This window comes from Lichenostomus cassidix, unplaced genomic scaffold, assembly GCF_008360975.1.
Source record: "Lichenostomus cassidix isolate B80296 unplaced genomic scaffold, HeHo_3.0 HiC_scaffold_37, whole genome shotgun sequence".
Classification (NCBI taxonomy): Eukaryota; Metazoa; Chordata; class Aves; order Passeriformes; family Meliphagidae; genus Lichenostomus; species Lichenostomus cassidix.
In genome coordinates, this window is record NW_028147279.1 from 949,316 (window position 1) to 976,782 (window position 27,467).

Below are 27,467 nucleotides of genomic sequence, written 5' to 3' on the forward strand. Positions count from 1 at the left end.
TCAAAGCCCTCCCAGTTCATCCCAGTTTGGCCCAGTTCCTTCCTAGAGCCCTCCAAGCGCTCCCAGTTCATCCCAGTTCCATCCCAGTTCCCCCCCAGTCCCCTCCCAATCCCCTCGCAGTGTTCCCAGTATAAACCAGTCCCATCTCAGTCCCTCCCAGTCCATCCCCGCTCTCCCAACTCTCGCGATATTTCCCTCTCTCTCGCGCGCGCGCTCCGTTCTCCTCCAATGAGAGAGCGGCGTGGGTGGAACCGGAAGTGGCGAACCCGGAAGCAAAAGCGGCGGCTGAGCAGAGCAGCGGTGAGAGTGAGAGGGAAACTGGTTTATACTGGGAGCGACTGGGAGGGACTGGGATTGAACTGGGATGGACTGGGAGCGACTGGGATGGACTGGGAGCGACTGGGATGGACTGGGATTGAACTGGGAGCGACTGGGATTGAACTGGGAGCGACTGGGATGGACTGGGATGGACTGGGATGGAACTGGTTTATACTGGGAGGGACACTGGGGCTGAACTGGGAGCACTGGGAGTCTGTACTGGTCCGTACTGGTGTCAAACTGGTGTGTACTGGTGTCTGACTGGTTTATACTGGTGTCTCTAACTGGTCTGTACTGGTGTCTGACTGGTGTCTAACTGGTCTATACTGGTCTCTAACGGGTCTGTACTGGTTTAACTGGTTTTACTGGTTTATACTGGTCTCTAACTGGTCTATACTGGTCTCTAACTGGTCCATACTGGTCTGTACTGGTTTATACTGGTCTCTAACTGGTTTATACTGGTCTGTATTGGTCCATACTGGTGTCTAACTGGTCTATACTGGTCCCTAACTGGTCTTTACTGGTTTCAGATGAATTTGGAGAGAATTTCCAACGAGGAGAAACTGCAGCTGTGCAGGAAATACTATCTGGGTGAGTGACCAGTGAGTGACCAACTGACCAACTGACCACTGAGTGACCATTGAGTGCAGGAAATACTATCTGGGTGAGTGACCAACTGACCAACTGACCAACTGACCAACTGAGTGACCAGTGAGTGCAGGAAATACTATCTGGGTGAGTGACCAACTGACCAACTGACCACTGAGTGACCACTGAGTGACCAACTGACCAGAGTGACCTGAGTGACTGAGTGATCAGAGTGACCAACTGACCAACTGACCGGTGAGGGACCAGCTGACCACTGAGTGACCAACTGACCAGTGAGTGACCAACTGACTGGTGAGTTACCAGTGAATGACCAGAGTGACCACTGAGTGACCAGCTGACCACTGACCAGAATACTACCTGGGGGAGTGACCAACTGACCACTGAGCGCTGACCAGCGAGTGACCACTGACCAGTGCCCAGGGAGTGACCAGGGAGTGACTGACCAGTGAGTGACCACTGACCAGTGACTAGTGAGTGACCACTGAGTGACCTGTGTGTGATCATTGAGTGACCAACTGACCACTGAGTCAAACACTACCTGGGTGAGTGACCAATGGAGTGACCACAGAGTGACCAATGGAGTGACCAGAGAATGACCAATGGAGTGACCATGGAGTGACCACAGAGTGACCAGCAGTGACCAATGGAGTGATCAAGAAGTGACCAATGCAGTGACCACAGAGTGACCACAGAGTGACCAGGAATGACCACAGGCTGACCAATGCCCTGACCATAGAGTGACCCCACCTGTCCCATGGGAAGGGGCGTGGCCAAGCCCAGGTGGGTGTGGCCAATTGTGGGCGTGGTCAGGTGTCCCACCTGTCCCAGGTGTGTTCAGATGTGTCCCAGGTGTGTCTCACCTGTCCCAGGTGTGTCTCAGGTGTGTTCAGGTGTGTCTCACCTGTCCTCGGTCTGTCCCAGGTGTGTTTCTCACCTCTCACCTGTCCCAGGTGTGTTCTGCCTGTCCCAGGTGTGTCTCAAGTGTGTTTCTCACCTGTCCAGGTATGTCTCTACCTGTCTCAGGTCTCTCACCTGTCCTAGGTGTATCCTATGATCCCCAGATGTGTCTCACCTGTCCCAGGTGTGCCCCAGGTGTGTTCAGGTGTGTCCCAAGGTGTGTCAGGCGTTTCTCACCTGTCCCAGGTGTGTCTCAGGTGTGTTCAGGTGTGTCCAGGTGTGTCTCACCTGTTCTTGGTCTGTCTCAGGTGTGTTTCTCACCTCTCTCACCTGTCCCAGGTGTATCTTTACCTGTCCCAGGTGTGTCTCACCTGTCCCAGGTGTGTCCTATGATCCCCAGATGTGTCTCACCTGTCCCAGGTGTGCCCCAGGTAGATCTTTACCTCTCTCAACTGTGTCTCTACCTGTCCCAGGTGTGTTTCTCTCACCTTTCACCTGTCCCAGGTGTGTCCCAGGTGTGTCTCAGGTGTGTCTCACCTGTCCCAGGTGTGTTTCTCACTTCTTCCTTTCCTGTCCCACCCCTGTCTCACCTGTCTCAGGTGTATCTCAGGTGTGTCCTTACCTGTATCTCCCAGGTGGTTTTGTCCTCCTGCCACGTCTCTGGTTGGTCAGCGTTTTTCACCTGTCTCAGGTGTGTCTCAGGTGTATCCAGGTGTGTCTCAACTGTCTCTCTCACCTGTATTCCCAGGTGGTTTTCTCCTCCTGCCGTTCCTCATGTCGGTCAATGTGTCTCACCTGTCCCAGGTGTATCCAGGTGTATCTTTACCTGTCTCAAGAGTGTCCCAGGTGTATCCAGGTTTACTTCAGGCATATCTCTACCTGTCCCAGGTGTATCCAGGTGCGTCTCACCTGTCTGTCTCACCTGTCCCCAGGTGGATTTCTCCTCCTGCCCTTCCTCTGGTTGGTCAGCGTTTCTCACCTGTCCCAGGTGTATCCAGGTGTATCTCAGGTGTATCCAGGTGTGTCTCACCTGTCTCAGGTGTGTCTCAGGTGTGTCTTTACCTGTCCCCAGGTGGATTTCTGCTCCTGCCCTTCCTCTGGTTGGTCAATGTGATTGGTCAGTGTGTCTCACCTGTTCCAGGTGTATCTCAGGTGTATCTCAGGTGTGTCATTACCTGTATCCCCAGGTGGATTTCTCCTCCTGCCCTTCCTCTGGTTGGTCAATGTGATTGGTCAGTGTGTCCAGGTGTATCTTTACCTGTCCCCAGGTGTATCTCAGGTGTCTCCAGGTGTATCTCAGGTGTGTCTTTACCTGTCCCCAGGTGGATTTCTCCTCCTGCCCTTCCTCTGTCTGGTCAATGTGATTGGTCAGTGTGTCCAGGTGTATCTTTACCTGTCCCCAGGTGTATCCAGGTGTATCCAGGTGTATCTCAGGTGTGTCTTTACCTGTCCCCAGGTGGATTTCTCCTCCTGCCCTTCCTCTGGCTGGTCAACGTGATTGGTCAGTGTGTCCAGGTGTATCTTTACCTGTCCCCAGGTGTATCTCAGGTGTATCTCAGGTGTATCCAGGTGTATCTCAGGTGTGTCTTTACCTGTCCCCAGGTGGATTTCTCCTCCTGCCCTTCCTCTGGCTGGTCAATGTGGTTTGTCAATGTTTCTCACCTGTCTCAGGTGTATCTCAGGTGTATCTCAGGTGTATCTCAGGTGTATCTCAGGTGTGTCTTTACCTGTTCCCAGGTGGATTTCTCCTCCTGCCCTTCCTCTGGCTGGTCAATGTGGTTTGTCAATGTTTCTCACCTGTCTCAGGTGTATCTCAGGTGTATCTCAGGTGTATCTCAGGTGTATCTCAGGTGTGTCTTTACCTGTCCCCAGGTGGATTTCTCCTCCTGCCCTTCCTCTGGCTGGTCAACGTCGTTTGGTTTTTCCGCGAAGCTTTCGTGGTTCCTCCGTACGGCGAGCAGCCGCGCATCAAACAGTGTGAGCTTTGGGGGGAAAAACCGCGATTTTGGGAAAATTCAGGAATTCTGGGAAAATTCGGGGGAAATTTCTGTGAATTTTGGAGGATTTTTGGGGGAATTTAAGGTGAATTTGGGGGATTTTTGAGGCTCCTTTGGGGAGCAGCTGAGGATCAAACGGTGTGAGATTTGGGGGGAAAAAACGCGATTTTGGGAAAATTTGGGAAAATTCAGGAAATTTGGGAATTTTGAGAAAATTTGGGGGAAATTTCTGTCAATTTTGGGGGAATTTAAGGTGAATTTGGGGGATTTTTGAGGCTCCTTTGGGGAGCAGCTGAGGATCAAACAGTGTGAGATTTGGGGGGAAAAATGGGAATTTTGGGAAAATTTGGGAATTTCGGGGGAAATTTGGGCGATTTTCTGGGAATTTTGGGAAAAATCAGGAATTTTGGGATATTTTGAGATTAATTTTTGAGACATTTTGGGATAAATTTGGGAGATTTTGGGGGAATTTTCGAGGGAATTTGGGTGGATTTTCCAGGGAATTTTGGGGTAAATTTAGGGGTTTTTGGGATATTTTGGGATGGATTTTGGGGTGAATTTTGGGAATAAATTTGGGGTGGGTTTGGGGTGGATTTTGGTGGTAAAATTGGGATTTTGGGTTGGATTTTTGGGCTATTTTGGGGTGGATTTTGGGCTAATTTGGGGATATTTTGGAATGGATTTTTGGGACGTTTTTGGGTGAATTTTGGGCTTTTTGGGGTCATTTTGGGATGGATTTTCGGGATAACCTGAGGATATTTTGGGGTTGATTTTTGGGTTCATTTTGGGGTGGATTTTTGGGTTATTTCGGGATGGAATTTTGGGTTAATTTTGGCTGATTTTGGCTCTATTTAATCCTTTCTCTCTGGGGATTTTTGGGTTATTTCGGGATGGATTTTTGGGATCATTTTGGGTTAATTTTGGGTTAACTTTGGGTATTTTTAACCCTTTCTCTCCCATCTCAGATGTTCTCCGCTCGGCTCTCGGCGCTGCTCTCTGGGGATTTTTGGGATCATTTTGGGATAATTTTGGGGTTTTTTGGCTAATTTCGGGTATTTTTAACCCTTTCCAGACGTGCTCCGCTCGGCCCTGGGTGCTGCTCTCTGGGGATTTTTGGGTTAATTTTGGGGTTTTTTTGGCTAATTTCAGATATTTTTAACCCTTTTCTCCCCAGACGTTCTCCGCTCGGCTCTCGGCGCTGCTCTCTGGGGATTTTTGGGTTAATTTTGGGGTTTTTTTGGGCTAATTTCGGCTATTTTTAACCCTTTCCAGACGTGCTCCACTCAGCTCTTGGCGCTGCTCTCTGGGGTGGATTTGGGTTAATTTTGGGATATTTTTGGGATAATTTTGCTAATTTCAGGTATTTTTAACCCTTTTCTCCCCAGACGTGCTCTGCTCGGCTCTCGGCGCTGCTCTCTGGGGATTTTTGGGTTCATTTTGGGGTTTTTTGGCTAATTTCAGCTATTTTTAACCCTTTTTTCCCCAGACGTTCTCCGCTCAGCCCTGGGCGCTGCTCTCTGGGGATTTTTGGGATCATTTTGGGATCATTTTGGGGTTTTTTGGCTAATTTCAGATATTTTTAACCCTTTCTCTCCCATCTCAGATGTGCTCCGCTCAGCTCTGGGCTGGATTTGGGATATTTCAGGATGTATTTTTGGGATATTTTTGGCTAATTTCGGGTATTTTTAACCCTTTCCAGACGTGCTCCGCTCGGCCCTGGGCGCTGCTCTCTGGGCTGGATTTGGGTTAATTTTGGGATATTTTTGGGATAATTTTGGCTAATTTCAGCTATTTTTAACCCTTTCCAGACGTTCTCCGCTCGGCGCTGGGCGCTGCTCTCTGGGGATTTTTGGGATATTTCAGGATGGATTTTTGGGTTAATTTTGGGTTCATTTTGGGATAATTTTGGCTAATTTCAGCTATTTTTAACCCTTTCCAGACGTTCTCCGCTCGGCTCTCGGCGCTGCTCTCTGGGGATTTTTGGGATATTTCAGGATGGATTTTTGGGTTAATTTTGGGATAATTTTGGTATAATTTTGGCTAATTTCAGCTATTTTTAACCCTTTCCAGACGTGCTCCGCTCGGCGCTGGGCGCTGCTTTCTGGGGATTTTTGGGATATTTCAGGATGGATTTTTGGGTTAATTTTGGGATCATTTTGATATAATTTTGGCTAATTTCAGATGTTTTTAACCCTTTCCAGACGTTCTCCGCTCGGCGCTGGGCGCTGCTCTCTGGGCTCTGGCTCTCGGCGTCTGGATTGGTCTCTTCCAGGCTCGCCGCGGCCAATGGGGAGCCTTGGGCGACGCCCTCAGCTTCACCCAGCCAATGGGAGAGCCCTGAGCCGGGGCGGGGCCGGAACCGGCCAATGGGAGAGCTCGGAGTGAGGGTGGAGCCAGAACCGGCCAATGGGAGAGCAGCATGGTGAGGCGGGGCTGGGAACTGTCCATATAAGGAGTTGTGGGCGTGGCTGGGGGGGGGGGGTGTGGAGCTTCACCCAGCCAATGGGCGCTTTGGGGGCGTGGCTTAGGTGGGATTGGGGGTGGAGCTTCATCCAGCCAATGGGAGAGGCCTGAGGGGGTGGAGCTTGAGTGAGCCAATCAGAGAGCAGCATGGCGAGGGCTGGGTGGGGATTTGTCCATATAAGGAGTTGTGGGCGTGACCTGGGGTAGATTGGGGAGGAGCTTCACTCAGCCAATCAGAGAGCGGCACAGTGAGGGTGGAGCTGGAAGTTGTCCATAGAAGGAGTTGTGGGTGTGGCTTGAGGGGGTGGAGCTTCACCCAGCCAATGGGAGCAGCCTGAGAGTGGGTGGGGCTTGAATGAGCCAATGGGAGAGCAGGGAGATGAGGGCGGGGCTGGAATTTGTCCATAAAAGGAGTTGTGGGCGTGGCTTTGGGTGGAGCTAAAGCCAGCCAATGGGAGCTGTTGGGGGCGTGGCTTGACAGGAATGATGGGAGGGGCCTGGAAGGAGGGCGTGGCTTAATCAGTGACCTGAGCGGGGCGTGGCTTGAATCAGCCAATGGGAGAGCAGGGAGATGAGGGCGTGGCTCAGAGCAGCCAATAGGAAAGGCCAGAAAAGGGGAGGAGCCTAATCTGGCCAATGAGAAGGGTGGGGCTTGAAGGAGCCAATGGGAGAGCAGAAAAGGGGAGGGGCTAACCCCAAAAGTGGGCGTGGCTTCACCCAGCCAATGGCAGAGGCCTGAGGGGTGGGTGGGGATTAAAGCAGCCAATGGGAGGAGCTAACCCGAAAAGTGGGCGTGGCCTCCTACAACTAATGGATGTTGATTGAGTGGGCGTGGCCTGAGCCAGCCAATGAGCAGCCAGGAAGGGGGCGGAGCCTAAGACCTGGAAATGGGCGTGGCCTGAAGTGGAAAACACCATTTAGGGGCGTGGCTTAGCGATGTGGGCGTGGCCTGACCTTAACCCTTTCCCTCCCTCCACAGCAGTGATGACGTCATCCCGGCCCCGCCCAGACCACGCCCCCTTCCCCAATAAACCACGCCCATGACCAAATATGGACACCAGCAGAGCCTTTATTGGGGAGGGGGAGGGAGGGGCGTGGCTGGGGCAATATGGGTGTGGCCTGGGTGGGTGTGGCCTCAGGTGGGCGTGGCCTCAGGCTGGGCTGCTTCCTGCCAGCTGTGGGACCAGTATGGACCAGTTAGAACCAGTATGGACCAGTTAAGAGATCAGTATGGACCAGTTAGAACCAGTACAGACTGCTATAGACTGGTATGGACCAGTATACACCAGTATGAACCAGTATGGACCAGTTAGAACCAGTATAGACCAGTTAGGACCAGTATAGACTGGTCTGAATCAGTATGGACCTGTTACAACCAGTATGGACCAGCATACACCAGTGTGGACCAGTTAGAACCAGTATGGACCAGGTAGAACCAGTATGGACCAGTATGGGCCAGTTAGAACCAGTGCAAACCAGTATGGACCAGTTAGAACCGGTGTGGACCAGTATAGACCAGTATGGACTGGTTTGAACCAGTATGGGCCAGTTAGAACCAGTATGGACCGATCTGAACCAGTATGGACTAGTTACAACCAGTACGGACCAGTACAAACCCGTATGGACCAGTTAGAACCAGTATCGACCAGCATAGACCAGTATGGACCAATTGGAACCAGTATGGACCAGTTAGAACCAGTACAGATTGCTATAGACTGGTATGGACCAGTATACACCAGTATGAACCAGTATGGACCAGCTGGAACCAGTATAGGCCGGTCTGAACCAGTATGAACCAGTATAAACCAGCATGGACCAGCATAGACCAGTATGGACCAGTATGGACCAGTTAGAACCAGTACAGACTGCTATAGACTGGTATGGACCAGTAGACACCAGTATGAACCAGTACAGACTGGTACAGAGCACTACAAGATCCTCCAGTGCTGCTTTTGCTTCCTGACCTCTGCACCAGTATAAGCCAGTATGGACCAGTAAAGACCAGTATAAACCATTATGGAGTGGTATAAACCAGTATAAACCAATATGGACCAGTACAGACCAGTAAAAACCAGTATGGACCAGTATGAACCTCCCAGTACAGCCCAGTGATCCCCAGTGCTTCCTGACCCCTAAACCAGTACAAACCAGTACAAACCAGTATGGACCAGTATAGACCAGTATAAACCAGTATAGACCAGTATAAACCAGTATGGGCCAGTACAAACCAGTATAAACTAATTCAGACCCCCCAGTGACTCCCAGTGCTTCCTGGCTCATAAACCAGTATAAACCAGTATGGACCAGTATGGAGTGCTGTGGAGCACTGGCAGCTCCGACTCGCTCCCAGTACATCCCAGTATAACGTCCCAGTCCAAACCAGTACATCCCAGTATCCCCCAACCTCCCCCAATCCCCTCCCAGTTCAAACCAGTACATCCCAGTTCATTCCCAGTCCCTCCCAGTACAAACCAGTCTCTCCCAGTCCATCCCAGTTCAATCCCAGTCCTTCCCGAGTGTCCTCTGCTCTGTCCCTTGTGTCCCCTCTGTCCCCCACAGTGTCCCCATGTCCATCCCAGTGTCCATTCCAGTGTCCATCCCAGTGTCCCCACGTCCATCCCAGTGTCCCCAACGCTGTCCCCATGTCCATCCTGATGTCCTCACATTGTCCCCAAGTCCATCCTGCTGTCCCCAAGTCTCTCTCAGTGTCCCCAAGTCCCTCCCAGTGTCCCCCACGATGTCCCCATGTCCATCCTGCTGTCCCCATGTCCATCCCAGTGTCCCCACATTGTCCCCAAGTCTCTCTCAGTGTCCCCAAGTCCCTCCCAGTGTCCCCAAGTCCATCCCGATGTCCCCATGTCCATCCCAGTGTCCCCACATTGTCCCCAAGTCTCTCTCAGTGTCCCCAAGTCCATCCCAGTGTCCCCAAGTCCATCCCGATGTCCCTACATTGTCCCCTAATCCCTTTCCATGTCCCCCACATTGTCCCCAAGTCCATCCTGATGTCCCCACGATGTCCCCATGTCCATCCCGATGTCCCCACATTGTCCCCAAGTCTCTTTCCATGTCCCCCACACTGTCCCCAAGTCCCTCCCAGTGTCCCCAAGTCCATCCTGCTGTCCCCATGTCCCTCCCAGTGTCCCACCCACTCCGAAACAAAGCTGCAGCTGCACCCAGGTGTGCCCAGGTGGGTTTGATCCCCTTCCCCCATAAATAGTCACCCAGGTGTGCCCAGGTGGGTTTGATCTGATTCTCCACCCCAAATAAACACTCACAGGCGTGCCCAGGTGTGCACAAATGACCACCCAGGTGTGCCCAGGTGGGTTTGATCCCCTTCCCCCATAAATAGTCACCCAGGTGTGCCCAGGTGGGTTTGATCTGATTCTCCACCCCAAATAAACACTCACAGGCGTGCCCAGGTGTGCACAAATGACCACCCAGGTGTGCCCAGGTGTGTTTTAGCCCCTTCCCCCCCATGAATAAACTCACCCAGGTGTGCCCAGGTGTGTTTTCTCCCATTCTCACCCCAATTTAATGACACGAATGACCACACAGGTGTGCCCAGGTGTGTTTTATCCCTTTTCCCCCAATAAATAAACTCACACAGGTGTGCCCAGGTGTGTTTATTGACTCACCTGGCTCAGGGCGGGGGCAGCAGGGGCACCAGCAGCCGCATCGCCCCCAGCCCCAGCTGATACCTGCCCAGGTGTGCCCAGGTGAGTTTTATCCCATTCCCCCCATAAATAAACTCACACAGGTGTGCCCAGGTGGGTTTGATCTCCATTCCCATACCCAAATAAACACACAGGTGTGCTCAGGTATGTTTATTGACTCACCTGGCTCAGGGCGGGGGCAGCAGGGGCACCAGCAGCCTCATCGCCCCCAGCCCCAGCTGATACCTGCCCAGGTGTGCCCAGGTGGGTTTTATCCTCTTTCCCCCAATAAATAAAGTCACACAGGTGTGCCCAGGTGTGCCCAGGTGTGTTTTCTCCCATTCTCACCCCAATTAAACACACGAATGACCACACAGGTGTGCCCAGGTGTGTTTATTGCCTCACCTGGCTAGGGCGGGGGCAGCAGGGGCACCAGCAGTCTCATCGCCCCCAGCCCCAGCTGATACCTGCCCAGGTGTGCCCAGGTGAGTTTTATCCCATTCCCCCCATAAATAAACTCACACAGGTGTGCCCAGGTGGGTTTGATCTCCATTCCCATACCCAAATAAACACACAGGTGTGCTCAGGTATGTTTATTGACTCACCTGGCTCAGGGCGGGGGCAGCAGGGGCACCAGCAGCCTCATCGCCCCCAGCCCCAGCTGATACCTGCCCAGGTGTGCCCAGGTGGGTTTTATCCTCTTTCCCCCAATAAATAAAGTCACACAGGTGTGCTCAGGTGTGCCCAGGTGAGTTCGATCTCCACTCCCAAACCCAAATAAACACTCAAATGACCACACAGGTGTGCCCAGGTGTGTTTTCTCCCATTCTCACCCCAATTAAGCACACAAATGACCACACAGGTGTGCCCAGGTGTGCCCAGGTGTGTTTTATCCTCTTTCCCCCAATAAATAAAGTCACACAGGTGTGCCCAGGTGTGCCCAGGTGTGTTTATTGACTCACCTGGCTCAGGGCGGGGGCAGCAGGGGCACCAGCAGCCGCATCGCCCCCAGCCCCAGCTGATACCTGCCCAGGTGTGCCCAGGTGTGTTTTCTCCCATTCTCACCCCAATTACATGACACGAATGACCACACAGGTGTGCCCAGGTGTGCCCAGGTGTGTTTATTGACTCACCTGGCTCAGGGCAGGGGCAGCAGGGGCACCAGCAGCCTCATCGCCCCCAGCCCCAGCTGATACCTGCCCAGGTGTGCCTGATCCCATTCCTCCCCATGAATAAAGTCACCCAGGTGTGCCCAGGTGTGTTTTCTCCCATTCTCACCCCAATCAAACACACAAATGACCACACAGGTGTGCCCAGGTGTGCCCAGGTGTGTTTATTGACTCACCTGGCTCAGGGCGGGGGCAGCAGGGGCACCAGCAGCCTCATCGCCCCCAGCCCCAGCTGATACCTGCCCAGGTGTGTTTTATCCTCTTTCCCCCAATAAATAAAGTCACACAGGTGTGCCCAGGTGTGTTTATTGACTCACCTGGCTCAGGGCGGGGGCAGCAGGGGCACCAGCAGCCGCATCGCCCCCAGCCCCAGCTGATACCTGCCCAGGTGTGCCCAGGTGGGTTTTATCCTCTTTCCCCCAATAAATAAAGTCACCCAGGTGTGCCCAGGTGTGCCCAGGTGTGTTTGATCTCCATTCCCAAACCCAAATAAACTCACACAGGTGTGCCCAGGTGTGTTTTCTCCCATTCTCACCCCAATTTAATGACACAAATGACCACACAGGTGTGCCCAGGTGTGCCCAGGTGTGTTTATTGACTCACCTGGCTCAGGGCGGGGGCAGCAGGGGCACCAGCAGCCGCATCGCCCCCAGCCCCAGCTGATACCTGCCCAGGTGTGCCCAGGTGAGTTTTATCCTATTCCCCCCATAAATAAACTCACCCAGGTGTGCCCAGGTGTGTTTTCGCCCATTCTCACCCCAATTTAATGACACAAATGACCACACAGGTGTGCCCAGGTGTGTTTTATCCTCTTTCCCTCAATAAATAAAGTCACACAGGTGTGCCCAGGTGTGCCCAGGTGTGCCCAGGTGTGTTTTCTCCCATTCTCACCCCAATCAAACACACGAATGACCACACAGGTGTGCCCAGGTGTGCTCAGGTGTGTTTATTGACTCACCTGGCTAGGGCGGGGGCAGCAGGGGCACCAGCAGTCTCATCGCCCCCAGCCCCAGCCCCGCCGCCCCCAGCGCTCGCAGCCCCAGCGCCCCCCAGGGGCCGAGCCCCAGCGCCTGCCCCGCCCACCTGCGGGAAAAGGGGCGTGGCTTCAGCGGGACACGCCCACCGATGGACACACCCACCTGGGGGCTGTGTTGGTGAGGCTCCGCCCCTGCCCAGGTAAGCCACACCCCCTCTGAGCCAAGCCCCGCCCCCTCTCGGGTAAGCCACGCCCCCTTGCCAAGGCCACGCCCCGTTCCGGAGACCCCAAATTCCCCAAATTCCTCATCCAATCAGGAAACCCATCAACCCCTCCCCCACCCCAAATCCCCCTCCCCAAATTAATTCTTAAATTCCCCAAATTAATTCCCAAATTCCCCAAATTAATTCCCAAATTCCCCAAATTAATTCTTAAATTCCCCAAATTAATTCCCAAATTCCCAAATTAATTCCCAAATTCCCAAATTAATTCCCAAATTCCCAAATTAATTCCCAAATTCCCAATTCCCAAATTCCCAAATTAATTCCCAAATTCCCAAATTAATTCCCAAATTCCCAAATTAATTCCCAAATTCCCCAAATTAATTCCCAAATTCCCCAAATTAATCCCCAAATTCCCCAAATTAAGTCCCAAATTCCCCCAATTCCCCAAATTAATCCCCAAATTCCCCAAATTAATTCCCAAATTCCCCAAATTAATCCCCAAATTCCCCAAATTAATTCTTAAATTCCCCAAATTAATTCCCAAATTCCCCAAATTAATTCCCAAATTCCCCAAATTAATTCTTAAATTCCCCAAATTAATTCCCAAATTCCCCAAATTAATTCTTAAATTCCCCAAATTAATTCTTAAATTCCCCAAATTAATTCCCAAATTCCCCAAATTAATTCTTAAATTCCCCAAATTAATTCCCAAGTTCCTCAAATTCCCCAAATTAATTCTTAAATTCCTCAAATTCCCCAAATTAAGTCCCAAATTCCCCAAATTAATTCTTAAATTCCCCAAATTAATTCCCAAATTCCTCAAATTCCCCAAATTAATTCCCAAATTCCTCAAATTCCCCAAATTAATTCCCAAATTCCCCAAATTCATCCCCAAATTCCTCAAATTCCCCAAATTAATTACTTGCCAAATTCCCAAATCTTCACCCAATCAGGAATCCCTCGTATGCCACACCCACCAGCAATCCCAATTCCCCAAATCCCCCAAATTAATTAATCCCCAAACTAATTAATCCCCAATTAATTAATTATCCCAAATTAACGCTCACCCAATCAGAAACCCTTCATACGCCGCAGCCACCAGCAATCCCAATTCCCCAAATTCCCAAATCCACAAATCCCCCAAATTCCCCAAATCTCCCAAACTAATTAATCCCCAATTAATTAATTATCCCCAATTAATCCTCACCCAATCAGGAACCCCTTGTATGTCGCTGCCACCAGCAATCCCAATTCCCCAAACTCCCAAATCCCCCAAATTAATTAATTCCCAAATGAATTCCCCAATCAATCCCCAATTAATTAATTCCCAATTAATTAATTAATCCCAATTAACGCTCACCCGATCAGGAACCCCTCGTACGCCGCAGCCACCAGCAATCCCAATTCCCCAAATCCCCCAAATCCACAAATCTGCCAATTACTCAATTCCCAAATTAATTCCCCAACTAATTAATTAATTAACCTCAATTAACGCTCACCCAATCAGGAACCCCTCCTACGCCGCAGCCACCAGCAATCCCAATTCCCCAAAATTCCCAAATCCCCCAAATCCCCAAATCCCCTAAATTAATTAATCCCCAAACTAATTAATTCCCAATTAATTAATTATCCCCAATTAATCCTCACCCAATCAGGAACCCCTTGTATGCCGCAGCCACCAGCAATCCCAATTCCCCAAACTCCCAAATCCCCCAAATTAATTAATTCCCAAATGAATTCCCCAATCAATCCCCAAATTAACCCCAATTAATTAATTAATTAACCCCAATTAAGACTCACCCGATCAGGAACCCCTCATACGCCGCAGCCACCAGCAATCCCAATTCCCCAAATCCCCAAATTCCCAAACTCCCCAAATTAATTAATTCCCCATTTAATCCCCACATGAATTAATTAATTCCCAATTAATTAATTAATTATCCCCAATTAAGGCTCACCCGATCAGGAACCCCTCGTACGCCGCAGCCACCAGCAATCCCAATTCCCCAAATAATTAATTCCCCAATTCCCAAATTAATTAATCCCCAATAAATTCCCAAATAAATCCCCAAATTAATTAACCCCAATTAATTAATTAATTAGCCCCAATTAATCCTCACCCGATCAGGAACCCCTCGTACGCCGCAGCCACCAGCAATCCCCCCAGCGGGAGGCGCAGCGCCGCCGGCAGGTCGTGGCGCCCCGAGGCCCAGAGCAGCGCCGCCGCCGCCACGTGACGCACCTGGCCAGGTGAGCTCAGGTGAGACCACAGGTGAGCCTCCCAGTTCATCCCAGTTAGCTCCCAGTCCATCCCAGTTAGCTCCCAGTTATTTGTCATTGCTCCCTCTCAGTTATTTCCCAGTCTGTTCTAAGTCAGGTGAGCTCAGGTGAGTCCAGGTGAGCTCAGGTGAGCTTCCCAGTGCTTCCCAGTTAGCTCCCAGTTCATCCCAGTGCCTCCCAGTTCATCCCAGTTAGTTCCCAGCTATTTGTCATTACCCTCTCCCTGAGTTAGGTGAGCCCAGGTGAGCCCAGGTGAGCCTCCCAGTGCCTCCCAGTGCCTCCCAGTTAGCTCCCAGTTCATCCCAGTTATCTCCCAGTTATTCCCAGTTCATCCTGCGCCAGGTGAGCTCAGGTGAGTCCATCCCAGTTAGCTCCCAGTGCCTCCCAGTTAGCTCCCAGTTAGCTGCCAATGCACCCTCCCAGTTATCTCCCAGTCTGTTCTGAGTCAGGTGAGCTCAGGTGAGTCCAGGTGAGCCTCCCAGTTAGCTCCCAGTTAGCTCCCAGTCCATCCCAGTTCATCCCAGTTAGCTCCCAGTGCCTCCCAGTTAGCTCCCAGTTAGGTCCCACTGCCTCCCAGTTCATCCCAGTGCCTCCCAGTTAGCTCCCAGTTCATCCCAGTGCTTCCTCCTAGTTTTCTCTCAGTTATCTCCCAGTCTGTTCCAAGTTAGGTGAGCTCAGGTGAGTCCAGGTGAGCTCAGGTGAGCCTCCCAGTGCCTCCCAGTTCATCCCAGTGCTTCCCAGTTCGCTCCCAGTCCATCCCAGTTCCTCCCAGTCCATCCCAGTTAGCTGCCATTGCTCCCTCCCAGTTAGCTCCCAGTTAGCTCCCAGTCTGTCCTGAGCCAGGTGAGGCCAGGTGAGCTCAGGTGAGCCTCCCAGTTCCTCCCAGTTAGCTCCCAGTCCATCCCAGTTCATCCCAATCACTCCCAGTATATCCCAGTTCCTTTTTCTTCTCTAAAATCCCCATTTTTCACCCCAAAAATTCTCATTTTTCACCCCAAAAATCCTCATTTTTCACCCCAAAAATCCTCATTTTTCATCCCAAAACCGCCGCGGTTTTTCTTCCCAGTCCCTCCCAGTTTGTCCCAGTTTGTCCCAAATCCTCTCCCAGTCCCTCCCAGTATAACCCAGTTCATTTTTCTCCCCCAAAATCCCCATTTTTGCCCCCAAAATCCCCATTTTTCACCCCAAAACCGCCGTGTTTTCTCCTCCCAGTCGCTCCCAGTTCAATCCCAGTCCCTCCCAGTATAAACCAGTCCCATTTCCCCAGTAAAACTCCATTTTTCACCCCAAAATCCCCCATTTTTGCCCCTAAAATCCCCATTTTCACCCCAAAATCCCCATTTTTCACCCCAAAACCGCCGCGTTTTCTCCTCCCAGTCCCTCCCAGTATAAACCAGTTTGATCCCAGTCCCTCCCAGTATAACCCAGTTCATTTTTCTCCCCCAAAATCCCCATTTTTCACCCCAAAATCCCCCATTTTTGCCCCTAAAATCCCCATTTTTCACCCCAAAATCCCCATTTTTCAGCCCAAAACCGCCGCGTTTTCTGCTCCCAGTCCCTCCCAGTCCAAACCAGTATAAACCAGTAAGTCTCACCAGGCTGATGTTGGAGTCCAAGCCCATCTGCAGGTGTCTCCAGTCAAACTCCACCCCTCGAGCTCCAACCCACAGCGGGACACACCTGGGCAGGTGAGGGGGGCGTGGTCAGGGACCCCAAAATTCACCCAAAATTCCAACCCAAAATCCCCAAAATTTACACCAAAATTCACCCCAAAATTCCAACCCAAAATCCCCCAAAATTCACCCCAAAAATCTCTCAAAAATTCACCATAATTCCAACCCAAAATCCCCCAAATTCAGCCCAAAAATCCCCAAATTCACCCAAAATTCCAACCCAAAATTCACCCCAAAAATCCCCAAAATTCACCCAAAATTCCAACCCAAAAATCCCCAAAATTCACCCAAAATTCCAACCCAAAATCCCCAAAATTCACCCCAAAAATCCCCCAAAATTCCAACCCAAAATTCACCCAAAATTCCAACACAAAATCCCCAAAATTCACCCCAAAAATCCCCCAAAATTCCAACCCAAATTTCACCCAAAATCGCCAAAAATTCACCCAAAATTCCAACCCAAAATCCCCCAAAAATCTCCCAAAAATTCACCAAAATTTCAACCCAAAATGCCAAAAATTCCAACCCAAAATCCCCCAAATTCAGCCCAAAAATCCCCAAATTCACCCAAAATTCCAACACAAAATTCACCCCAAAAATCCCCAAAATTCACCCAAAATTCCAACCCAAAAATCCCCAAAATTCACCCAAAATTCCAACCCAAAATCCCCCAAAATTCACCCCAAAAATCCCCAAATTCACCCAAAATTCAGCCAAAATTCACCCAAAATTCCAACCAAAATTCCAACCCAAAAATCCCCCAAAAATCCCCCAAAATTCCAACCCAAAATTCACCCAAAATCCTCAAAATTCACCCAAAATTCCAACCCACAATGCCAAAAATTCGAACCCAAAATCCCCCAAATTCAGCCCAAAAATCCCCAAAAAATCACCCAAAATTCCAACCCAAAATGCCAAAAATTCACTCAAAATTCCAACACAAAATCCTCAAAATTCACCTCAAAAATCCTCAAAAATCACCCAAAATCCCCAAAATTCACCCCAAAACTCCATCCCAAAATCTCCAAAATTCACTCCAAAAATCACCCAAAATCTCCAAAATTCACCCCAAAAATCTCCCACAATTCCAACCCAAAAATCCCCAAAATTCACCATAAATTCCAACCCAAAACTCCCCACAATTCACCCCAAAAATCCCCCAAAATTCCCAAAATTCACCCCAAAAATCCCCCAATCCCCAAAAATCCCCCAAAATCCCCAAAATTCATCCAAAATTCCAACCCAAGACGCCAAAAATTCACCCCAAAAATCCCCCAAAATTCACCCAAAACTCACTCCAAAAATCACCCAAAATCCCAACCCAAAAACTCCAAAATTCACTCCAAAAATCCCCAAATATTCATCCAAAATTCCAACCCAAAATACCGAAAATTCACCCAAAATTCCAACCCAAAATGGCAAAAATTCACCCCAAAAATCCCCCGAAATTCGAACCCAAAATCCCCAAAACTCACCCCAAAAATCCCCAAAATCCCCAAAATTCACTCCAAAAATCGGCAAAAAACCCCCAAAATTCACCCAAAATTCCAACCCAAAATGCCAAAAATTCACCCAAAAATCACCCAAAAATTCACCCCAAAATCCTCAAAATCCACCCAAAAAATCACCTAAAATCAGCCCAAAATCCCCAAAATTCACCCCAAAAAATCCCCCAAAATTCACCCAAAAATCCTCCACAAAATATGAAAAATTCACCTGAAAATTCACCCCAAAATCCCCAAAATTCAACCCAAAAACCCCAAAATTCACCCCAAAATTCCCAAAATTCCCCAAAAATGACACCAAAGTTCGCGAAAATTCCTCCAAAATTCCAAAAAGGTTTTAAAAAATTCCTCCAAAATTCCCCTAAAAATCTCTACATTTAAGAAAAAATCCCAAAATTCTCAAGTCACCCCAAAAATTCTCTAAAATTAAAAAAAAAATTCCCAAAAAATTAAAAAGAAATCTCTAAAATTTCTGAAAATTTGCAAAAAATTTGCCAAAAATGGCCAAAAAAATCGCAAAAAAATCACAAAAAAATTTGCAAAAAATTCCCCAAAAAATTCCCAAAAAATCACCAAAAAATCACTAAAAAATTCCCAAAAAATTCCAAAAAAATTCCCCAAAATTCCAAAAAAATTCTCTAAAATGTCTGAACATTTGCCAAAAATTCCCCAAAAATTGCCCAAAAATTCTAGAAAAATCACCAAAAAATGCAAAAAAATCTCAAAGGATCACAAAAAAAATTGCAAAAAAAAGCTGCAAAAATCACCAAAAAAATCTCCAAAAAATCGCAAAAAAATTCTAAAAAATCACCCCAAAATCAAAAAAATTCCCAAAAAACTCACCAAAATTCCTGAAAATTCACCAAAAATTCTCCGAAAATTGGAAAAAATTCCAAAAAATGGCAAAAAAATCACCAAAAATTGAAAAAAAAATCACAAAAAATTGCAAAAAAAAATCGCAAAAAAATCCCAAAAATTCCCAAAAAATTCCCAAAAAATTCCCCAAAATTCCCCAAATATTCCCAAATTCTCACCTGGCCGTCAGGAGCTCAGCACTGGCCCAGCCCAGCGCAGCCACCAGGATCCTGAGCTCTCCCCAAAAAATTCTCAAAAATCCTCTCAAAAATCCCTAAAATTCCCCAAAAAATTCCCAAAAATTCCCTAAAATTCCTAGAAATTCCCTAAAACTTCTCTAAATATTTACGAATTTCATGGAATCACTGAAAATATTCTCTAAAATCTGCAAAAAAATCACCAAGAATGTTTTAAAAAATCGTAAAAAATCGTAAAAAATTGCAAAAAAATCCCAAAAATTCCCAAAAAAATTCCCAAAAAATTCCCAAAAATTCCCAAAAATTCCCCAAAATTCCCAAATTCTCACCTGGCCGTGAGGAGCTCAGCACTGGCCCAGCCCAGCGCAGCCACCAGGATCCTGAGCTCTCAAATCCCCCAAAAATTCCCCAAAATTCCCCAAAAATTCCTAAATAATTCTCGAAAATTTCCCAAAAATCTCTAAAATTAAAAAAAATTTCCCAAAAAATTCCAAAAAAATTCCAAAAAAAAAATCCTCAAAATTTCCAAAAAATGGCAAAAAAATTGCAAAAAAAATTGCAAAATATTTGGAAAAAATTCACCAAAAATTCACCAAAAAATCCCAAAAAATTGCAAAAAATCACTAAAAAATTCTTTAAAATTTAAAATAAATTCCCAAAAATTTCCAAAAAATTCTCAAAAAGTTCTCCAAAAATCTCAAAAAAAAATTCGCAAAAAATGCAAAAAAATTGCAAAAAATCACCAAAATTTGCAAAAAAAAATCCAAAAAAATCACAAAAAATCACCAAAAAACCTGTAAAATTCCAAAAAAAAATCCCAAAAAATCCCAAAAATTCCCCAAAATTCCCCAAAATTCTCACCTGGCCGTGAGGAGCTCGGCACTGGCCCAGCCCAGCGCAGCCACCAGGATCCTGAGCTCTCAAATTCCCCAAAAATTACCCAAAATCACCAAAAAATTCCTAAATTCTCGAAAATTCCCCAAAAATCTCTAAAATTCAAAAAAAATTCCCAAAAAGTTAAAAAAAAATCTCTAAAATTTCTGAAAATTTGCAAAAAATTTGCAAAAAATGGCCAAAAAAATCACCAAAAATTGCAAAAAAATCACAAAAAATTGCAAAAAAATTCCAAAAAATCACCGAAAAATTCACAAAAAATCCCCAAAAATTCCCAAAAATTCCCAAAAAATCCCAAAAATTCCCCAAAATTCCCAAATTCTCACCTGGCCGTGAGGAGCTCAGCACTGGCCCAGCCCAGCGCAGCCACCAGGATCCTGAGCTCTCAAATCCCCCAAAAATTACCCAAAATCACCCCAAAGTTTCCTAAATAATTCTCAAAAATTTCCCAAAAATCTCTAAAATTAAAAAAAATTCCCAAAAAATTCCCAAAAAATTCCAAAAAAAAATTCCTGAAAATTTGAAAAAAATGGCAAAAAAATTGCAAAAAAAATTGCAAAATATTTGGAAAAAATTCACCAAAAATTCACCAAAAAATCCCAAAAAATTGCAAAAAATCACTAAAAAATTCTTTAAAATTTAAAATAAATTCCCAAAAATTTCCAAAAAATTCTCAAAAAGTTCTCCAAAAATCTCAAAAAAAAATTCGCAAAAAATGCAAAAAAATTGCAAAAAATCACCAAAATTTGCAAAAAAAAATCCAAAAAAATCACAAAAAATCACCAAAAAACCTGTAAAATTGCAAAAAAAAATCCCAAAAAATTCCCAAAATTCCCCAAAATTCCCGAATTCTCACCTGGCCGTGAGGAGCTCGGCACTGGCCCAGCCCAGCGCAGCCACCAGGATCCTGAGCTCTCCCCTCCCCCCTCCCCGGCCCAAGGCCAGCTGGAGACCCCCAAGGTCAGCGGCGTCCACTGTGGCGCGGAGAAATTCCTGAAAAATGGGAAAAAAATGGGAAAAAATGGGATTTTTGGGGGGAAAAATGGGGTTTGGGGGAGGGGAAATGGGAGAAAATGGGAAAAAAATGGGGAAAAATTGTGATTTTGGAGGGAAAAATGGGAAAAAATGGGAGAAAATGGGAAAAAAATGGGATTTGGGGGGAAAAATGGGAGAAATTCCTGAAAAATGGGGAAAAAATGGGAAAAAAATGGGATTTTTGGGGGGAGAAAATGGGATTTGCGGGAGGGAAAATGGGAGAAAATGGGAAAAAAATGGGGTTTTGGGGGGAAAAATGGGAGAGATTCCTGGGAAAGGGGAGAAAATGGGAAAAAAGGGGAAAAAATGGGAAAAATGGGATTTTTGGGGGGAAAAATGGGATTTGGGGGAGGGAAATGGGAGAAAACGGGAAAAAAATGGGGTTTTGGGGGGAAAAATGGGAGAAATTCCTGAAAAATGGGGAAAAAACGGGAAAAAATGGGATTTTTGGGGGGGAAAATGGGGTTTGGGGGAGGGAAAATGGGAGAAAACGGGAAAAATGGGATTTTGGGCGGAAAAATGGGAGAAATTCCTGAAAAATGGGGAAAAAACGGGAAAAAATGGGATTTTTGGGGGGAGAAAATGGGATTTGCGGGAGGGGAAATGGGAGAAAATGGGAAAAAAATGGGGAAAAATTGTGATTTTGGAGGGAAAAATGGGAAAAAATGGGAGAAAATGGGAAAAAAATGGGATTTGGGGGAAGGAAAATGGGAGAAACTGGGAAAAAATGGGAGAAAATGGGGAAAAAATGGGATTTGGGGGAGGGAAAATGGGAGAAAACAGGAAAAAAATGGGTTTTTGGGGGGAAAAATGGGAGAAATTCCTGGGGAAGGGGAGAAAATGGGAAAAAATGGGAAAAAATGGGATTTTAGGGGGAAAAAATGGGAGAAAAGGAGAAAAAGTTGGGATTTGGGGGGAAAAATGGGGATTTGGGGGGGAAAAGAAGGGAAAAATTCCTGAAAAATGGAAGAAAACGCGGAAAAAATGGGAGAAAATGGTGATTTTGGAGGGAAAAAATGGGATTTTGGAGGGAAAAAAATGGGAGGAAATGGGAAAAAATGGGATATGGGAGGGAAATGGGATTTTGGAGGGAAAAAAATGGGATTTGGGGAGGGAAAATGGGAGAAAACGGGAAAAAATGGGATTTTGGGGGGAAAAATGGGAGAAAATGGGAAAAAAATGGGACTTGGGAGGGGAAAAATGGGAGAAAACGGGAAAAAAATGGGGTTTTGGGGAGAAATTTGGGATTTTGGGGGAGGGAAAATGGGAGAAAATGGGAAAAAAATGGGAGAAAATGGGAAAAAATGGGAGAAAATGGGAAAAAATGGGATTTTAGAGAGAAAAAATGGGATTTGGGGGGAAAAATGGGGATTTGCTGGAGGGAAAACAGGAGAAAATGGGAAAAAATGGGATTTTTGGGGGGAGAAATGGGAGAAAACGGGAAATTTTGGGATTTTGGGAATTCTGGAAGATTTCAGGGTGAAATTTCGGGAATTCCGGGAAGATTTTGAGGAAAATTTTGGGAATTCCAGGCAGATTTTTGGGGAAATTTCAGGATTTCTGGGCAGATTTCAGGGTGAAATTTTGGAATTTTGGGATTTCCTGGAAGATTTTTGGGGAAATTTGGGATTTCCAGGTGGATTTTGAGGGAAATTTTGGGATTTCTGGAAAGATTTTGAAGGAAATTTTGGGAATTCTGGGTGGATTTTGAGGGAAATTTCGGGATTTTGGGAATTCCAGGAAGATTTCAGAGTGAAATTTTGGGATTTCCAGGAAGTTTTTTGGGGAAACTTTGGGATTTCTGGGTGGATTTTGAGGAAAATTTTGGGATTTCCAGGCAGATTTTTGGGGAAATTTCAGGATTTCTGGGCAGATTTCAGGGTGAAATTTTGGAATTTCTGGGAAGATTTTTGGGGAATTTTTGGGATTTTGGGAATTCTGGGAAGATTTCATGAATTCCGAGAAGATTTTTTGGGAAATTTTGGGATTTCCAGGTGGATTTTGAGGGAGATTTTTGGGATTTCTGGGAAGATTTCAGGGTAAATTTTAGGATTTCTGGGCAGATTTTGAGGAAAATTTTGGAATTTCAGGAATTCTGGGCAGATTTTTGGGGGAAATTTTGGGATTTCCAGGTGGATTTTGAGGGAGATTTTGGGATTTCTGGGCAGATTTTTGGGGAAATTTTGGGATTTCCGGGATGAATTTTAGGATTTTTGGGGAAATTTTGGGAATTCTGGGCAGATTTTGAGGGAAATTTTGGAATTTCAGGAATTCTGGGCAGATTTTTGGGGAAATTTTGGGATTTCCGGGGTGAATTTTAGGATTTTTGGGGAAATTTTGGGATTTCCAGGTGGATTTTGAGGGAAATTTTGGAATTTTGTGAATTCCAGGAAGATTTCAGGGGAAATTTCCGGAATTCTGGGCAGATTTTGGGGTGAATTTTGGGATTTCTGGGCAGATTTTTGGGGAAATTTTGGAATTTCTGGGAAGATTTTTGGGGAAATTTTGGGATTTTGGGAATTCTGGGAAGATTTCAGGACTTCCAAGAAGATTTTTGGGGAAATTTGGGATTTTGGGATTTTGAGGGAAATTTTGTGATTTCTGGGCAGATTTCAGGAGAAATTTTAGGATTTCTGGGCAGATTTTGAGGAAAATTTTGGAATTTCAGGAATTCTAGGCAGATTTTTGGGGAAATTTTGGGATTTCCGGGATGAATTTTAGGATTTTTGGGGAAATTTTGGGAATTCTGGGCAGATTTTGAGGGAAATGTTGGAATTTCAGGAACTCTGGGCAGATTTTTGGGGAAATTTTGGGATTTCCAGGGTGAATTTTAGGATTTTTGGGGAAATTTTGGGATTTCCAGGTGGATTTTGAGGGAAATTTTGGAATTTTGTGAATTCCAGGAAGATTTCAGGGGAAATTTCCGGAATTCTGGGCAGATTTTGGGGTGAATTTTGGGATTTCTGGGCAGATTTTTGGGGAAATTTTGGAATTTCTGGGAAGATTTTTGGGGAATTTTTGGGATTTTGGGAATTCTGGGAAGATTTCATGACTTCCAAGAAGATTTTTGGGGAAATTTGGGATTTTGGGATTTTGAGGGAAATTTTGTGATTTCTGAGCAGATTTTTGGGAAAATTCTGGGAATTCCAGGTGGATTTTGAGGGAAATTTTGGGATTTTGGGATTTCAGGGGTGAATTTTAGGATTTTTTGGGAAATTTTGGGATTTCCCCCAAACTCACCCCCACCAGGTCGTAGCCTCCCGACGATCCTTCCCAGGTGGGGAAAAAAGTGGCTAAAAATAACATCTGGGGAGAGAAAAAAGGAGAATTTTGGGATTCCCAGGTGAATTTTGGGGATTCCAGGTGAATTTTGGGGATTCCCAGGCGAGTTTTTGGGGATTTCCAGGTGAGTTTTGGGGATTTCCAGGTGAACTTTGGGGATTTCCAGGTGAATTTTGGGGATTTCCAGGTGAATTTGGGGATTTCCAGGTGAATTTTGGGATCCCCAGGTGAGTTTTTGGATTCCCAGGTGAATTTTAGGTTCCCCAAGTGAGTTTTTGGGATTTCCAGGTGAATTTTGGGGATTTCCAGGTGAATTTTAGGTTCCCCAGGTGAATTTTGGGATTTCTAGGTGAGTTTTGGGGATTTCCAGGTGAATTTTGGGGATTCCCAGGTGAGTTTTTGGGATTCCCAGGTCAGTTTTGGACTCCCCAGGTGAGTTTTTGGGTTTCCCAGTTCAATTTTGCAATTCCCAGTTAGATTTTTGCCATTCCCAGTTAAAATTTGGGATTCCCAGTTAGATCCCAGTCACTCCCAGTTAGATTTTACAATTCCCAGTTCGATCCCAGTCACTCCCAGTACGATCCCAGTCATTCCCAGTTCAAATTTGGAATTCCCAGTTGGATCCCAGTCATTCCCAGTTGGATTCCAGTCACTCCCAGTTAGATTTTGCAATTCCCAGTTTGATCCCAGTCACTCCCAGTTGGATCCCAGTCATTCCCAGTTAGATTTTGGACATTCCCAGTTCAATTCCAGTCATTCCCAGTTCAATTTCGGGATTCCCAGTTGGATCCCAGTCATTCCCAGTTCGATTTTGCAATTCCCAGTTAGATCCCAGTCATTCCCAGTTAGATTTTCCGATTCCCAGTTAAAATTTGGAATTCCCAGTTCAAATCTGGGATTCCCAGTTCAGCTCCCACCTTTCCCAGTTGCACCAGTACGTAGGTCGCTCCAGCCTGGACGCAGCGCCAGAAGGCACTGTACTCCGACCTGCCCAGTACAGACCAGTATCAACCAGTATCAACCAGTATAAACCAGTACAGACCAGTATAAACCAGTATAAACCCATATACACCAGTACATACCAGTATAAACCAATATAAACCAGTAAAAATCACTACAAACCACTATAAACCACCCGACCTGCCCAGTACCATTATCAACCAGTAGGAACCAGTACGGGCCAGTATAAACCAGTACAAACCAGTACAGACCAGTACAAACCAGTATGAACCACTATAGACCAGTATAAACCAGTATAGACCAGTATAAATCACTACAAACCAATATAAACCAGTAAAAATCACTACAAACCAGTATAAACCACCCGAGCTGCCCAGTAACACCAGTATAAACCAGTACAAACCAGTATAAACCAGTAAAAACCAGCACAAACCAGTATACACCAGTAAAAACCAGTATAAACCATTATAAATCACTACAAACCAGTATAAACCACCCCAGCTGCCCAGTATAAACCAGTACAAACCAGTATAAACCAGTACAAACCACTATAAATCACTACAAACCAGTACAAACCAGTATAAACCAATACAAACCAGTATAAACCAGTACAAACCACTATAAATCACTACAAACCAGTACAAACCAGTATAAACTACCCAAGCTGCCCAGTAACACCAGTATAAACCAATACAAACCAGTACAAGTGGATATAAACCAGTAAAAACCACTATAAACCAGTATAAACCAGTATAAACCACTACAAACCACTATAAACCAGTACAAACCAGTACAAACCAGTATAAACTCAGAGCCAATAACCACCCGAGCTGCCCAGTTACACCAGTATAAACCAGTAACCACCAGTACATCCCCCCTGGACCTGCCCAGTGATACCAGTAAGCACCAGTTCACCTTCCCAGTTCATCCCAGTCCATCCCAGTTCATCCCAGTTCATCCCAGTCCATCCCAGTCCAATCCCAGTTCAATCCCAGTCCATCCCAGTCCATCCCAGTTCATCCCAGTATCCCTCCAGCAGCTCCCAGTCCATCCCAGTTCAATCCCAGTTCATTCCCAGTTCAATCCCAGTCACTCCCAGTATAAACCAGTCCATCCCAGTTCCTTCCCAGTCCATTCCCAGTCCATCCCAGTTCATCCCAGTTCATCCCAGTCCCTCCCAGTCCATCCCAGTTCAATCCCAGTCCACCCCAGATTCCCCTAGCCTCTCCCAGTTCCCTCCCAGTCCATCCCAGTATATCCCAGCTCTATCCCAGTTCACTCCCAGTATAAACCAGTCCATCCCAGTCCCTCCCAGTTTGTTCCAGTATCCCTCCAGCGGCTCCCAGTCCATCCCAGTCCATTCGCAATCCATCCCAGTTCACTCCCAGTTCATTCCAGTATCCCTCCAGCAGCTCCCAGTTCCTTCCCAGTCCATCCCAGTATAAACCAGTCCATTACTAATCCATTCCCAGTTCACTCCCAGTCCATCCCAGTGCCCTCCAGCCCCTCTCAATCCCCTCCCAGTTCCCTCCCAGTCCGTCCCAGTTCCCCCCCAGTCCATCCCAGTCTCTCCCAGTCCATTCCCAGTTCCCTCCCAGTATAAACCAGTTCAATCCCAGTTCACTCCCAGTCCCTCCCAGTCCATCCCAGTGCCCTCCAGCCCCTCTCAATCCCTTCCCAGTCCCTCCCAGTCCCTCCCAGTATCCCCCCAGTCCCTCCCAGTCCCTCCCAGTATCCCTCCAGTCCCTCCCAGTCCCTCCCAGTACAACCCAGTCCACCCAGTTCCCTCACAGGCCGCTGCACTTGTAGGTGATGAAATATGGGAAATAAGCGAGAGCGAAGCAATTCCCGAAATGGAACAAAGTCATGGCTGAGCCGGGAGGCGATTTGGGGCGAATTTTTGGGGGAATTTTGGGGTTTTTTGGGGTTTTTTTGGGGATTTTTTGGGGTTTTTTGGGAGTTTCCGGGTGAGGCGCGGGCCTGGCGGCCGCGGGGGATGATGGGAAGGGGGCGGGGCGAGGAGCACTTCCGGGTGGTGACGTCATACGGAGGTGGGCGGGGCTAAAGGGAGGCCACGCCCACAGGGTGGGGTTTGGCGGGAAAGATCAGCTGGAGGCAAAAAATCCTAAAAAAATATTCAAAAAATCCCCCAAAAAATCCCAAAAATCCCCCCAAAAATGCCAAAAAAATCCCCAAAAATAACAAAAACCCCAAACATTAAAAATACCCTCAAAAAAAACCCCAAAAATTAAAAAAAAATCCTAAAAAAACCCTAAAAATTCCAAAAAAATCCCCAAAAAATCCTAAAGAAACCCTCAAAAAATCCCGAAAAAACCCTCAAAAAACACCCAAAAAATCCTAAAAAAACTCCAAAAAATCTAAACAAATCCCACAAAACAAAAAACCCCCAAACATTAAAAATACCCTCAAAAACCCGCCAAAAATTAAAAAAAAATCCTAAAAAAAAATCCAAAAAATCA

General features: G+C 46.8%; 2 protein-coding genes and 4 long non-coding RNA genes across 7 annotated transcripts; 4 read left to right on the forward strand and 2 right to left on the reverse strand.

Annotated features, from left to right (window-relative positions):
* Window positions 1-276: 276 nt before the first annotated feature.
* On the forward strand, window positions 277-7,333 carry PSENEN (presenilin enhancer, gamma-secretase subunit). 2 transcript variants are annotated; one of them, XM_085044691.1, is made up of 6 exons: window positions 277-300; window positions 849-909; window positions 2,757-2,863; window positions 3,675-3,801; window positions 6,023-6,243; window positions 7,264-7,333. In XM_085044691.1, the coding sequence occupies exons 2-5, from the start codon at window positions 849-851 to the stop codon at window positions 6,160-6,162; spliced, it is 435 nt and encodes a 144-aa protein (XP_084900817.1). In that variant the 5' UTR covers window positions 277-300; the 3' UTR covers window positions 6,163-6,243; window positions 7,264-7,333. The 2 variants fall into 2 exon arrangements, with proteins under 2 accessions (XP_084900817.1, XP_084900818.1); XM_085044692.1 differs by lacking the exon at window positions 2,757-2,863 and having other exon boundaries at window positions 281-300; window positions 3,697-3,801.
* LOC146423542 (uncharacterized) lies at window positions 1,472-1,815 on the forward strand. Its single transcript, XR_014847494.1, has 3 exons — window positions 1,472-1,508; window positions 1,600-1,737; window positions 1,777-1,815. It is a non-coding gene; the product is annotated as an uncharacterized LOC146423542 (long non-coding RNA).
* A 2,445-nt stretch (window positions 7,334-9,778) lies between the features above and the next one.
* Window positions 9,779-10,287, forward strand: LOC146423543 (uncharacterized). Its single transcript, XR_014847493.1, has 3 exons — window positions 9,779-9,839; window positions 10,042-10,094; window positions 10,244-10,287. It is a non-coding gene; the product is annotated as an uncharacterized LOC146423543 (long non-coding RNA).
* On the reverse strand, window positions 9,789-10,304 carry LOC146423544 (uncharacterized). The gene is made up of 2 exons (XR_014847491.1): window positions 10,242-10,304; window positions 9,789-9,982 (listed from the first exon to the last, which is right to left on the reverse strand). It is a non-coding gene; the product is annotated as an uncharacterized LOC146423544 (long non-coding RNA).
* A 258-nt stretch (window positions 10,305-10,562) lies between these two features.
* On the forward strand, window positions 10,563-11,622 carry LOC146423545 (uncharacterized). The gene is made up of 4 exons (XR_014847489.1): window positions 10,563-10,623; window positions 10,739-10,811; window positions 10,981-11,032; window positions 11,557-11,622. It is a non-coding gene; the product is annotated as an uncharacterized LOC146423545 (long non-coding RNA).
* A 415-nt stretch (window positions 11,623-12,037) lies between these two features.
* On the reverse strand, window positions 12,038-26,983 carry TMEM147 (transmembrane protein 147). Its single transcript, XM_085044688.1, has 7 exons — window positions 26,779-26,983; window positions 24,945-25,014; window positions 23,986-24,051; window positions 20,567-20,703; window positions 16,182-16,266; window positions 14,427-14,548; window positions 12,038-12,189 (listed from the first exon to the last, which is right to left on the reverse strand). The coding sequence occupies exons 1-7, from the start codon at window positions 26,853-26,855 to the stop codon at window positions 12,069-12,071; spliced, it is 678 nt and encodes a 225-aa protein (XP_084900814.1). The 5' UTR covers window positions 26,856-26,983; the 3' UTR covers window positions 12,038-12,068.
* Window positions 26,984-27,467: the final 484 nt, after the last annotated feature.

Bases quoted from the DNA above. Each gene is read 5' to 3' on its own strand.
- TMEM147 (XM_085044688.1), bottom strand. From the start codon at position 26,855: ATGACTTTGTTCCATTTCGGGAATTGCTTCGCTCTCGCTTATTTCCCA. The intron at 20,704-23,985 runs GTGAGTTTGGGG...CCCATTTTTCAG, and splicing joins GAGGCTACGACCTGGTGGGG to GAATTTCTCCGCGCCACAGT. The intron at 12,190-14,426 runs GTGAGGATTAAT...CTTTTCCCGCAG, and splicing joins TACGAGGGGTTCCTGATCGG to GTGGGCGGGGCAGGCGCTGG.
- PSENEN (XM_085044691.1), top strand. From the start codon at position 849: ATGAATTTGGAGAGAATTTCCAACGAGGAGAAACTGCAGCTGTGCAGG. The intron at 2,864-3,674 runs GTGTGTCTCAGG...GGTGTATCTCAG, and splicing joins GTGTGTCTCACCTGTCTCAG to GTGTGTCTTTACCTGTCCCC. The intron at 3,802-6,022 runs GTGAGCTTTGGG...AACCCTTTCCAG, and splicing joins GCAGCCGCGCATCAAACAGT to ACGTTCTCCGCTCGGCGCTG.